Here is a 14511-nt window from a genome sequence, read left to right on the forward strand (position 1 = left end):
AGACTCTGCCAGTCTAAACCTTACCTTGCAAGTATCATTCCGTGAACCCCAGGACACAAGAGATGTCTCTCTGCAGTGTCCAGTCCTTCTCACTGGTCACTCACAGAAATTATTAAGTATGCTGCCTCCAAAGAGGCTGTGCACATCCCAACCTGTTAGTTTAGCGGAGGACCCACACTTCACTTTAATATAACAGCAATGAGATGATTTATAGTAATACTAAAGAATGCAGATTTACTGATACTAAGCAAGAGAAAAAGAGACAGATCTCTTATAACACACTGTCTAGTGACTGAAACATAACTTTAGCAAGCTACAATCATGGCCTACGTAGCTTTCTCACTTACATCAAGCTACCAGAATCCCCAGACTTCGAGCCAGAAGGATCCACTGTTCACAGAATGTTGCTCCCTTTGTCCCCAAATGACAGATACCAACCTGGCTTTTTGCTTTTCCTTATATTTCCCCAAACTCATTGTTTTGTCCCCAGGGTCAGGATGACTCCCTGCTGTTCTTCTCTTCCTATGGACTTCCCGTCCTCCTGTTGACTCTTATGTAAATGGGGTGTCCATTGATTTGGTTCTACAATGCTTTATTTCATTGGTGACAGGGAGATAGTTACCTTCCCTCCTGTCTGGAAGAAAACCTGTTTCTCCCTTTGTTTGGCCACAGACTTTAAAGTATAATATCAATGAGTATCCATAATTCTTCATATAGTGTTAATACATGCATTTCACAATTATATTAATCACCAGTGTGTCACTGGCTTTCAAAAAAGACCTTACTCGATACACTTTTATAGTACAATGATATTGTATACAATCAGTTGATTCAATTGCTTATTTTTTGTGGTTTCAGACCCCCTGGGAGTGTCTGGAACATGATTGTCACAGCTTCTGCCAGAAACGACATTGCCTCCTAATATAAACACTTACGCGACCTCACTGAGGAGAAATGTAATCCACTCAGAGTGGTCTACTCCAGTTCTGGCCAGCTAATCAATACAGAAGCGGAGTGCAAGGCATGCCGGAGTGAACTTGAAATGCACCTCCAATTTCTTTGCACCCTGACATTAAGGCTGCTGATGAATTGATCCATTACACACAAAATGATCCTGGCGAATTCACTATCGACAAACTCCACAGTGTTGTAAAGAAGTGTAAGGGAAATAAGGAGGCAGGAGTCTGTGGAATTTCTGCAGAACTATTAAAAAGTGATAGATCAGCTGTTGTTAATGGCTGCACACACTGTTCAATATCATCTGGAGAACAGAGTCAGTCCATCCAACTGGCAAAAAGGCATTATTTTCCCACTTTGGAAACAAAGGCAGCAAATGAGACTACTGCAACTATCACAGCATTATTCTTCTACCCTTCCCAGACAAAGAATTTGCTTCTGACTTGCTGGCCCAAGCTGCCGATATCTTAAGGAGAAAGAAAAGACCACGACAAGTTAGCTTTACTCCTGCCCATCCCATGAGGGAGCAAATCTTGACGGTGGCAGCTCATAAAAAAGTCATGAGAATTCAAGCACCCTGATTACACTTCTCTTTAGGCCCTGATGTAAATTGTTCTTTCACACACCTGTCTGATACAGAACTCATATAATATTTTCATAAGGTTTTCTTAACCCCCAGGATGATTAACCTAAATAAAGTATTTAATTCAAGAGAGCCAGCCATTGTAAACAAACTAAGGATTTAGCTGAAACATTACTCTGTAGCAACAACAGGAGTAAGTGAAAAAAATCTGTAAAATATAAAAAGTAGCATTATGTATAACACAGAGCCAGCTTCCTGCCCTTGAGGTTATTTAAACCCCCTTAACACAGAGAGTAAAATTATCAATATTTTGTTAACTCTAAAGATTCAGTCTGCTTTATAGATATATTTTATATACTGGGCCAGATCCTGATCTCAGGTACAACAGAATAAATCTGGAGTAACTCCAAGGGAATTTGTAGTGTTACTCTGGATTTACTGTGCTATAACTGAAGTTGAAATCTGGCCTTTTATCTTTCAAACCAGATGTACTCTGCTGCAGACAAGTGTCCCATTTGGGCAAGTGTCCTCATCAAAGGCTGATAAGATGTTTTCACACCAGCAAAGCACTTACATTTTAATCAAGATTGGATGTGTTTCTAGAACATATGCTCTAACTCAGCCACAAGTTATTGGGCTCGATGCAGGAATCACTGAGTGAAATTCCATGGCTTGTGTTATGCAGGAGGTCAGACTAGATGATCACAACCGTCTATCTATGCATCAAAACAAGACCTAACATGCTATATGTCTGATCAATGAAAATATAAAATAAAAATAATTCAGACAACTGGGATAAAGTGCCATAGTTACTTAACTCTATGACTGCTTAAGAATATTAACATAACCTACATTATTATGGCAAATACCAACACTCAGAGCCCACAGTCACAGGGACTGATCATGCCTCCATGATATGCACACGGAGAGGAAGCTATTCATCCTGAATAATATCATTATGGTTATCTTGCTTGTGCAGCTACCTTCAGGAGTAGAGCTCTTGATACAAAGGAACCTACCCAGTTTCGCTCTTCAGCAAAGGGTAGTAGTTAAAACTTTACACACAGAAAGGAAACTGACTAGAATTCTAGCCTCTGTGACGGGGCAAGGCCAAATGGCTATGGAAGAGTAGTGGGAGATAGAGATATTAGATCCAGGCTTAACAAATCCCTGGTACCAGGATAAGTGAAATGACAGCTGCTCCAGGTCAATTAAGACACCTGGGGCCAATTAAGAACTTTCCAGAAGGCAGGAAGAAGGCTAGGTTGATTGGGACACCTGAAGCCAATCAGGGGCTGGCAGAAACTAGTTAAAAGCCTCCCAGTTAGTCAGGTGGGAGTGCATGTCAGGAGCTGTGGGAAGAAGTTGTGTGGTTGGAGAGGCTGAGTAGTACACACCATATCAGGCACAAGGAAGGAGGCCCTGAGGTAAGGGTGAAGTGGAGCTTGAGAAAGTGAGGGCTGCTGTGGGGGAAGTAGCCCAGGGAATTGTACATGTCATGTTTCTAAAAGGTCAGCTACCATAGCTGATACCATTAGGTTCCCTGGGCTGCAGCCCGGAGTAGAGGGTAGGCCCGGGCTCCCCCTCCCACCTTTGCCCCCTGTTTAATCACTGAGACTGGGAGACAACAGAGACTGTGCAAGGAAGGATAACTTCTCCTCACCTCCCTCGCTGGCTTATGATGAAAATGGCTCAGTAGACTGTGACCCTTGTCTCTAGAGAGAGAAGGGTTACGTGGAGGGTCACAGTGAGCCTCTGAGGCTAGCAAAATCCGCCAGGAAACGCGGGACCCACGGGGGCAAGGACAGAGCTTTGTCACACCTCTCTCAGTGTGTGCTCTCTACTCTGTAGCCTTTCCATGCCAGAGTGGGAGAGCGCTGCTCACTTTGCAGGCTACACACTACTGGTAAGCAGTATAGTTGCCATGTTGGTTCCAGGATACAGGGGTGAAAGTAAAAGGCAGATTTTACCGGTAGGGGGCTGCTCTGGCCCCCCAAGGGGCGTGGCCTCGGGCAGAAGGGGTGGGGCTGGGGGGGTCAGCATCCCTTAGCCAGTCCGTCTGTGCTCCCTGGCCCGCGCCCACCCGTGGCTCCAGTGGTGATTTAAGGGGCCCAGGGCTCTGGCCGGCACAGCCGCGGTAGTGGCAGAGGCAGCCAAAGCCCCGGGCCCTTTTAAATTGTGGTTCCGGGGCAGCTACTTCTTTTGCCCCCCTCACCCCCACCATCAGCAGCCGCTTTAAAGTCAGCGGTACGGGCTGATCCTGGCGGCTAACTTTTACCAGTATGCCGTAGCAGCCCATACCCCCGTACTTTCACCCCCTGCCAGGATATTAGAGAGACAAGGTGGGTGAGGTAATATCTTTTATTGGACCCACTTTTGTTGTCTCTCACCTACAGAAGTTGGTCCAATAAAATATATTATCTCACCCACCTTGGCGCACTAAGGGTGACATTTTCAAAAGGGCTGAAGAGACTTGGGAACTGAGAAGCCTCAGGCCCACATCCTCAAAGGTGTTTTCCCAACGATATTGGAATATTGGGAATGAAGAGTGAAGACCTGTAAGGGCAGGGAATGACTGGGCGGGAAATAGACACTTATGAATGGCTCATTTGCTACTTGTGGGTTATACCGAATTGTATTGCTGAGCTGCAGGGAGTAGAGCTACTTATTTAAATAAAATGTACATAATTGGTACATAAAATTATTTATATAAATTTCAACATTTTATTTTTTTCACTATTTTTATTTTTATTTTTTTATTTAACTTTTTGTTTTAACTAGTCTCCAGGGTGGTCGAAATATACCACTCTTTCCTTGGGTGGGCTCTTATCCCGGGATCTAGATATAAGAGGCTTCATACCTCCTGACCATTCTCCTGCATTTCCCAGTATCCTCCTTAAAAAACAAACAAACAAAAGTCCTGAGGAAATTACAAACCCTGGCTCTTGTGGTCTGCACGCTCCTTCCTGTTCCAGTGAACAGGCATGTGCATGTCCTGTCAGGCGGCTCTAGCGAGAGTAATAACTCATTTAAAGTGTACAGTATACTGATTACTTTGGCTGAGGTACAAGAGCAAAGTTGGGTTTACAGAGGTTTATGGCTGAAAAATGTTCCGCCTTCAGGTAATTGCAGGGACAGATGGTGGCAGTTAAATACTGCCCTGTGATAGGGAGCCGTACAGAAGCATATGCCCAAGAAAGAGCTCAAGGAGAGATTCTCCCTCAGCAGGAGTAGTCCCTTCCAGGGATCCTCCAGGAGGGCATGCGCACCATCCTCTAGAGGAATGTGCTCCTCTCTCTGCATCTGATCAGCTCTGCTGGCAAGTCCAGAACTAAGGGAGTCATTTCCCCACTCCATTCAGATATTTACATGTTCCTCTCATCACAGTGCAAGAAGAAGCTCTTGCTCCAGCTGATTAGCTATTATTAACTATCCCTGACATTAATACTTTTCCAAGGTCTCCCACCATGGGCAATGCAACAGAACCTGCTAATAGGTGAACTGGTATAGAGTGAAACTCTGTTAATGTTGAACATAGGGAAGTGCTTGTATGTGGCTGGTAGTGTTCAGCTGAAACACCCCACCCTGTTAGGAGTAAGTGGGTTTGCCAACTCACTGAGCCAGATGGTTCAGTACCTCTACCTGGATATATCGGAGATAGCAGCAATTTTCTAGGAAAAGAAGATATAGGGTGTGGGCAGGGCAGCCCTGAGAGAGGAACCCCTGGAGAAGCCAAGCATGGAGAGAAGGTGTGAACAGAATTTTATGTCATCTTATTGGGATGCTAGATGGGGTGTGATCTGAGTTATTACAGAGAATTCTTTCCTGGGTATCTGGCTGGTGAATCTTGCCCACATGCTCAGGGTTCAGCTGATCGCCGTATTTGGGGTTGGGAAGGAATTTTCCTCCAGGGCATAGTGGAAGAGGCCCTAGGGGGTTTTCGCCTTCCTCTGTAGCATGGGGCAGGGATCACTTGCTGGAGGATTCTCTGCACCTTGACATCTTTAAACCATGATTTGAGGACTTGAATAGCTCAGACATAGGTGAGAGGTTTATTGCAGGAGTGGATGGGTGAGATTCTGTGGCCTGCATTGTGCAAGAGGTCAGACTAGATGATCATAATGATCCCTTCTGACCGTAATATCTATGAATCTATAATCTGTTTAATAGAGCCAGAACCCAGGAAGGGAGATGAGTTTGGATTTTACACAGAGCATGGACTGGCTTTGCAAGGCAAAATGAGAAAGGACCCTGCTCGGAGTCCTGAAGTCATCCCACATGCAATTTATGATGGCTGTAAGTTGTAGTGGAATTCCACTTTCTGGGCCAAATTCCAAGGTTCTTACCTAGTTTTTACTTGATCCTTACTTAGCAAAAAATCCCTGTGACTTAGATTTGTGAAGATCCTGTGTGGAAAAAAATGACCTCCCTTTCAAAAGGTTTTGCTATATTTCTTTAGTTATGCGAATAGTCGAAATAAAATATACAATCTCTCTCCAGTGGGAAAATTCTAGTTCACCCTGGGGGAGTTTCAATCAGTTGTTAGCTGTCATCATTTTCTTGAAGTTTCACCAAAGGAATAAGTACTTTAAAGACTCTTTAAGGGTCTTGCCACGTCAGAAATAGAAACTGACTGTTTCTTATGTTTTCTCTGTGCCTACCATTCCCACCCTTCTCCAAATTTACTCCCAACCTGTAACCAAATAATAAAATGGGATGCTAATATGAGAAAAAACAGCCAGACTTGCAAAAGAGAACCATGTTTTCTGATGTTCTAGGGAAAGTGCTGTAGGGGCCTGCTTAATGTACCTATTTCCTTACCAAAGCAAAAACAAAACAAAACAAGCTACACAAGTTCCCACTGCACAATGGTTGTGATTCCACTTACAGGAGAAGCTCTACATGTCACATGCATATTGTCAGCGTATAGCTTGCAATGCAGAACGTATCAGGGTAAATCACGCACACTCTTTATTGATATAATAGCACATGTTGAAATCTCTGTGTGAGGGGTGCACAAACCCCCTACTAGAGAATAAGGGGTTAAGGAGCAGTAATGGTCCCAGGTGGCCCTGCCCAGCCACACCTGCAAAGTCTGTACAAGATGGAGACAGGGCTTAAAAGGGGAAGTAGAATAGCTCAGAGGAGAATAGGCAGTGGAAGGGAGCAGAACTCTGCTCTGAGTTCTGGGAAATTACTTCCCAGGAGCTCTTGTGGCCTGAGACTTGGGAAAACAGACCTGATCAGGCCTACAAAGGAGAGAGTTGGGAAGGTCAGAGACTTTATTTGGGATTCTGTAATTTACTCCATGAGCAGAAGGGCAATTTGGGTAGGAAGTGGTCCAGGGGGCCGCTGCACAGCATCCTAATGTGCAGGACATAGCTGCTCACCATTGGGCCCTGGACTGGAGCCTGGGGGAGAGGGTGGACCCAGCCTCCCCTAGCCACTCCCAAAAGACAAGGCATCAATAGAAGCCTTTACCTCAGTAGAGTCCAGCTGGGGAAGACCCTGACTGTTCAAGGGCCCAGACCAGCAAAGTGCCCATAATAAGGTGAAAGCCCCGAAGCACTTGGAGAAGCTGAAGGACAGGACTATAACTGAAAAGGGGTGACCACCTGCTGCACTCATGCCTGTCCCCAAGGCAGCAGTGGGGGTGAGTGTTCCCCTTTTACACTCTGTAATGGGTAGAGGTAAGGCCTGGGACAGACAGGTCTGAATTTGAAGCAATGCCCTGTATGGGAAGTTGTCCAAGTGTTACTTATTTTTGGAATATATGTATTTTTCTCATTTTGAGCAGAGACACTCGTTCTGGCTGACACTACCACCTCTGAACCGTACAGCTCTCCAGGGCACAACAATATGGAAAATGCTGAGCGCATTAACAAGAATAATGAAGCTACTGAAGGGCTGATTCCTCTCCTAAGGTATTGGGTAGTGATGCTTGGTATTATACTAAACCTGCCACAATTCTCCCTGTAGGGGGCTTTGTCTCAGTGGTAGTGGGAATTATTTCCTGTATATCAGGTTGTTACATTTTGTACTGTACTTTGGGAACATTTCAAGATAAAGGGTTATATAATGTAAGTTATTAGTATCATTTCATGCACATCTACATCAAAGTAAAAAACAACCCAACAACAGGGATGGCACGGTCTTTGGGAAGGGGACTGCCTTCTACAAATCACTGTTGCTTAACAAATAATAATAGTAAAACAGTAACGATGTTACTCTATCAATAATTTGTTAAATATAAATAATCAGAGGCTCAAGCAGAACGTGCTGCAGCCCAAGATTCTTTTCAACTTTATAATGCAATTTTCTATTTTTTGCTTCCATTAACTTAAAATTCGCCGTGTACAGGAACCTGAGGGACCAGAGTTTTAGTCACCTGGCATTCATAAGCTTGTCCGTGTGGGTCCAAACCCATGGGATAGGAATGTGATAAAGGCTCTCACTCTTTTTTCTATTAAACTGAACACATACCAAAACTGCCTTGTCACCAGTGGGAAACGGAGCCCAACAATGAAGCTATTTCAAACTGGAAAATGTGACAACTGGAATAACAGGAAGTTGCAAGCTGCTAAAATTAGTTCTTGTGAGTAATGAATAAACTCTTTTTATATAAAATGAGTTTTTGATTAAAAAAACTCCATTGTTGCAGATGCTGAAATCTGGATGTGATTTTAAAAAAAAAGCATGAGTGGCTGGCACTGAAAGAAGGGTAGTATTTTCTAAGACATCTTCACGTATCAGGGTTACATTTTTCTGTGCGCTTATGATCTATTATATAGCCAAATATTCATCAAAAACAGCAATGCATAAGAAATATCTTGTTTTCTCAATGTCATAAGCTCAAGACTATCCTGGGAGAGTGTGTGTTTCTGTTTGGATGTAGTTAAATCACTAACAGTAACAATATTTTAAAACATTTTTCATTTATGCCCTGCTTCTGAATTGGGTTCCCCTAAACTGCCATCTTTTGAAATCCGACGGTGACATGTTTTCTGTTTTGCACAGAAATTACTTTGAATCTCACCCCCCCTCAACACACACAATGATTGGAACTAACAGCCTGGTTTGTTAAGCAGGTATTGGCTTCACCTTCACCCACTGGAACTTTTTAGCCAGTCTAGATACAGTAGCATTCTCTGCCTGGTTGAGAGAATTATTCTGGAAGTGTGAGCGAATAATGCAAGTATAAAGTCAGATGTAGTCACTCATCTCAGGCCAATTATCATCTTAGCTGAAGATCCTAAACTGGTCACTTTCTCTTCATCCAGTCTAGGCATTAATACTGTTCCCATCAATGTGGTATCAAAAAGCCTGCAGGGCTATTTACTATGAAGACTGGGAGGGAATCCCATTCTCTTTTTCACCTATCATGTACCATTGGCTAAGTCCATCTCAAGGGCTTCCACTTTCTTTCAAAGGACCAGGTATTGGGTATTACTGGAGATGGGATGTCTGAGTAATAGTGTGGCAAATACATTATGTCATAGCTGGTATGGCAAATCATTGTTATTATTATACTTTTTAATGTATATAGTAAAAATTAGATTCCTATTAGATATATAATCCAAAAGCCTTAAAATTCTACCTCTTCTTATAGGACCTCGTTGTTATTCAATGGATTTCACCCTGCTGGGCAGTAAATTCCCGATAGGGTAGTGCAATTTTAAGTCTTCAGAGCAGCATGTGTGTATTTTTTGAAAAACACAAGCACAAATTGATTTTGAAAACAAATAGGAAATACTGATGCCAGCAAAACACATAGTTTCACTGGTGTAAAAAGAGTGTATATTGGTAACATTGCTTGAGCCACGTGTCAAGGGTCAGGACTGAAACCTTCCATCTGATAGTTACACACAGATCACTGGGAGGATGTATTTCTTAACCAAGTGCTGCAGGGGGGTTCACTGTTGATCATCTTCATGAGCACAGCTCCTGCCTTCAGACACAACTAATAATAAAACAAGGGTTTTAGGAAGCATAAAAGCAACTAGTGAAACATCAGCAGCAAAAAGCATTTGATTGCCTGTGCCATAGCTGAATGGAGATGAGGACATGGATAGAACATGGACTAATTTTATCTCTGCATAACCAGACAGCAGTAGCCAGGCCTGCTTGTGTGTAGCCGTTTCAACACATAAGTATTTCTATGGTAAAAACTCTACACTGAACTGTAACTGGGAAAGAGATGCTAATAGTGGCCAAGCCTCTGGCCTGCTGTTCTCTACCATCTAGCATCTGAGCCAGGATGAAGTACTATGCTTAGCATAGGCAGGACTGAGGACTTGACTTAAAAATGGACAGAAAAACCTTGCTAGACTGTCCCTCTATTGCTAACCTAAGACTCAAAGCTTCAGGAAAACACGTGAGGAGGAGTGCTTCACTCAGCAACGTGCCTTGGGCCCTGCAGCCCCATATTTGCAGCTGTTCGGTGGCAGGGCTTGAGGGCAGTAAGCACCACTCTTTTTTAAAAGGAATATTAATGAGTAATGGCATCGCCAGTGATCTCTGAATTATTTAATATTAGAACTGTCGATTAATCGCAGTTTACTCATGCGATTAACTCAAAAAAATTAATCGTGATTAAAAAAATTAATCTTGCGACCTCCCCACAACTCCTTTTGTGTCAGGACCTCTACAATTACAACACAGTGAGATTTCAGATTTAAATAGCTGAAATCATGACATTTACTATTTTTTAAAAGCCTATGACCATGAAATCGACCAAAATGGACCATGAATTTGGTAGGGCTCTAATGAACAGCATGGACGTATGTCCTCTGGAACGGTGGTTGAAGCATGAAGGGATATATTTAGCACATCTGGCATGTAAATATCTTGCAATGCCGGCTACAACAGTGCCATGCAAATGCCTGTTCTCACTTTCAGGTGACATTGAAAATAAGAAGTAGGCAGCATTATGTCCTGCAAATGTAAACAAACTTGTTTGTCTTGGCAATTGGCTGAACAAGAAGTAGGACTGAGTGGACTTGAGATTTTACATTGTTTTATTTTGAATGCAGGGGTTTTTTTGTACATAATTCTACATTTGTAAGTTCAACTTCCATGATAAAGAGATTGCACTACAGTGCTTGTATGCGGTGAATTGAAAAATATTATTTCTTTTGTTTTTTACAGCGGAAATATTTGTAATAAAAATAAATATAAAGTGAGTACTGTAGAGTTTGTATTCTGTGTCATAATTGAAATCAATATATTAGAAAATATAGAAAACATCCAAAAATATTTAAATAAATGGTATTCTGTTATTTTTTAACAGTGCAACTAATCGCAATTAATTTTTTTAATCGTTTGACAGCCCTATTTAATATATATCCATCCTGCCCAGAATAGCTCTGCTCCTTCAGTGCTCCTAAGACTACAAAAGGCAGGATTTGGCCCTAAGGATTTAGCAGTGCCAATAGCTTTAATTCTCTCTGCAAAATTCTATTGCCTCCTTCTGTTGTTAAAACTTGCTCTGAGAAAAATCCATCAGTCGGCAATGTTTTCAGAAGAGAACATTGCAGACACTCAAGCAGAACAGCGAAAGAGTCAGAAAACTGACATTCAGGATTGTGTTGTTGTTGTTGTTAAAGAAAAACCGTGCAATATACTTAAAGAAGAAGTAAACAACCATTTGGGTGGCACTGGGGAAAACAAGTCATAAAATTTATACTCAGGACTAAAAGAAAATGCAGTTGACAGACAAACAATATGCACTGTGCAGCAATGGATAATGCAGCAATTATATGGTGTGCAGACAAAAATAGCTGTACTGCATTATGCAAAAGTTATTCAAGTTGACAAGCCATCAAATGTTTACACAAAGAGAAAAGGAACAAAGTAGGAACAATTTGATGCTATGGCACTTCAGTTGCTTTTTGCTGCAGACTTGTTTGACTGTGACATTTGTATAAAATGGAAAAATAATACCACTGGAAATATAAGCATCAACAGGTCTAACTTGGCTTCTGTTACACTTAGTAGCAACAGGTTTGTTCCCTGCTTCAGTGTACAAAGAGAACAAGTTTGTCATGTTAGCTGTGCCCTGTTTGGCCTATCTGAGCCAGCCTATTGCAGCAGCCTAAACATGTTTCAAGGAACCATACATGGTACAAATGCCAATTGATGTAAAGAATCTAATGCTGCAGACAACATACACAATTACTATCTAACCCGCATACACCCAAGGGGAGCTGGGCCCAGAATGCTGACATTTATAATTCGGCATTCCTCACTTGAGCTGAAGGGAGTCTCCCATAGATAACACAAGCATCAGGTCCATTCTCTTCCCTGTAGGCCAACCACTAGAGGTTGACCTCACACATTCACACACACATACAGCAGGTTTCAGCTGGTGCCCATTGATCCCCAGCACTGTTATAGGCACAGCTACCTAGTCAGCGGGAATGTACCACTGCATCACCATGTCCCTGTGGCCAGGGGTTCCCAGACTCTTTCCATCTTGACTCCCATATCCCTTCCAACTGCTGTGGGCTCAAACAATAGGGATGAGCTTCCCTTGATAAGAGGAAAAATATACACAGGTGAGTATGTATTACAGATCCTATAGTTATAAAATTAACAGATACTTACAAAATGTATGCGATTACCCCAATAGACCAACAATCCACCGCTTTGCTATAGGGTTTCTGGGCCAGCACTTCAGGAGCTGTGGAAAAAAAAGTAATATAGCTAAATGTAACAAGACAAAAACTGTGCGTGTTGCCAACATACAGGACTTCACGCTCATTCATAGAATCCCTTGGCCAACATAAGAACGGCCGTACTGGGTCAGACCAAAGGTCCATCTAGCCCAGTATCCTGTCTTCCGACAATGGCCAATGCCAGGTACCCCAGAGGGAATGAATAGGACAGGTAATCATCAAGTGATCCATCCCCTGTCATCCACTCCCTGCTTCTGGCAAACATTCAGAGCATGGGTTGCCTCCCTGACTATCTTTGCTAATAGCCATTGATGGGCCTATTGTCCATGAACATATCTAGTTCTTTTTTTAACCCTATTACAGTTTTGGCCTTCACAACATCCCCAGCCCAATTCTGTGTAATGCCCATTATTTATTTTGGGAGCTGAGACTACCTTGACTTGTTCCCTACCTCCCAGACTCAGGCCTCATATTAGAAGGCCAAACCAGAAAGTTTTAAAGAGTATTTATTGAAAGAAAATTGAATCCAAATGCAGAGTTAACTCATCCTCTTCCAATAGAGATTAGAGAACTGAAAACAAAAACAAGCACGTAAAAAAAATATAAAAGACAATCAGGCCACAGGATCATCAGCTTCCTATCAAAAGAACTTTTGGTAATGCGAAGAAAAAGAAGACAGTGTTGCACAATTGCTTAAATGTACATTTATAAGTTGGCAGCTCTGCGGCATTGTGCTATCAAATGGAAGATTTCAGGAAGCAACTCAAATTGAGGGCCGTGTGTCACTGAGCTGATATGCTAAGTTTCCAGGAGAGGAATGAGAGCTAGAAAGCTGTCACTGTACCTCCTACAACCTGACTAATGAAGCATCGCTGTTGTCAGAGTCAGAGGGAGCCACTTGTCCTTCTGTCTCAGGGAGCAAAGAGACCACAATAATTGAGAGAAACTAAAAGAGCTAGGAATTAGAGCTAGACACACACACACACACAAAAAACTGAGCTTCATTTGCATTTAAAACTGTTAGCTACTATATCCCTTGGAAGATGGAGACTGAACATTTATTCAAACGCTTTTGGGTTTTTTTTTTTAAATCAATGAACCTTAAAAAGGCACATTTACTACATGAAAGTCTGGAGAATTATATCTATGCTGGTAGCTTTCATTTGCAAATACTTAACACTGAATTTTAAACCCCCTGGCCTTAAACTTTTTCATGTAAAGAAGCTTTTGAATTTTCAAAGCAAAATGCCCACAGTAATACAAAAATCATTGCTCATGATATTTATAAAGTTGACCTGCCATGTTGGGTCTAAAAGCACAGGGTTTCTTCATGAGTACTGAGGAGTTTAAGGGCCAGGTTCTGCCACAACTATTCATGTTGAGTAGTATGTTTACTCTGCAGGTAATCCTACTGAAGACAATGGGGCTACTCCAAAAGAAAGGGGCCACTTAATGTGGGTAAGCATATCACACTCTGGCCCCTTGCCATACACAATGCAGTACATTTACAGAGTGCCTAGATAAAGATTTCCTGCTGCAGAGACTGAACAGTCTAAATAAAACAGGGCAAAGGAACCCAGGACAAAATTTCTGGAGGAGGATGGCGTGGAAGTTATTAATGACGAGGAGTTGCTTGGAGGAGAGTGTACAAGGAGGGATTTAAGGAGGACAAGGAACTTGGCTTCAAGCCTTCTCTCATACTGCACCCTATTTACGATATTGTCTCCTTGCTCTCATCTGCCAAGAATAGATTTGGGAGATGTAAGGAGTAATGACTGGGAGGAGTTTAGAGGAAATGAGAACAGAGAGATGGCTAGAAGTGAGGTTATGAAGAGCCTTGTAGGTTAGGATGAATTAAGCTTCACACAGCCCTGTGATGTAGGGCAAATATTATGCTCACTTTAGAGATGGAGGAAGAACAGCCTACCAGACTTTGGCCACTACAAAATAACAAATGATAACACTTCTGTTCAAATATAGGATTAACAATATGTTAAGCACGTATGCTGGACAATGCTTTTACGTCTTCAAACACAAACACTACTGAACCCTCAGGCATGCCTGTGAGGTAGGCGAGTGTTCTCATCCCCATTTTACACAGGGGGAAACTAGACCCAGAGAAGTTAAGGGACTTGCCCTGTGCCCTAGTGCGAGTTAGTTTCAGACCTAGGATTAGAACTCAGATGTTCCTGGTGTCCCATCCTGTGCACTGAGAACATGCCTCAATTTTTATGAGAGTGGAATATATGAACAATGGACTTGCTCCTTCTCCTACTGACGTCAGTAACAAAGCAG

At 42.4% G+C, this 14511-nt stretch overlaps 1 protein-coding gene across 2 annotated transcripts in view; it reads right to left on the reverse strand.

Annotated features, from left to right (window-relative positions):
• CAMK1D (calcium/calmodulin dependent protein kinase ID) overlaps positions 1–14511 on the reverse strand; it is a 384449-nt gene that overhangs the window by 33360 nt on the left and 336578 nt on the right. For both annotated transcript variants that reach the window (XM_043498442.1, XM_038404661.2), the window contains exon 6: positions 12146–12221. In XM_043498442.1, coding sequence (XP_043354377.1) covers positions 12146–12221 — 76 coding nt within the window. The remainder of the gene's footprint in view (positions 1–12145; positions 12222–14511) is intronic.

This window comes from Dermochelys coriacea, chromosome 1, assembly GCF_009764565.3.
Source record: "Dermochelys coriacea isolate rDerCor1 chromosome 1, rDerCor1.pri.v4, whole genome shotgun sequence".
Taxonomy (NCBI): Eukaryota; Metazoa; Chordata; order Testudines; family Dermochelyidae; genus Dermochelys; species Dermochelys coriacea.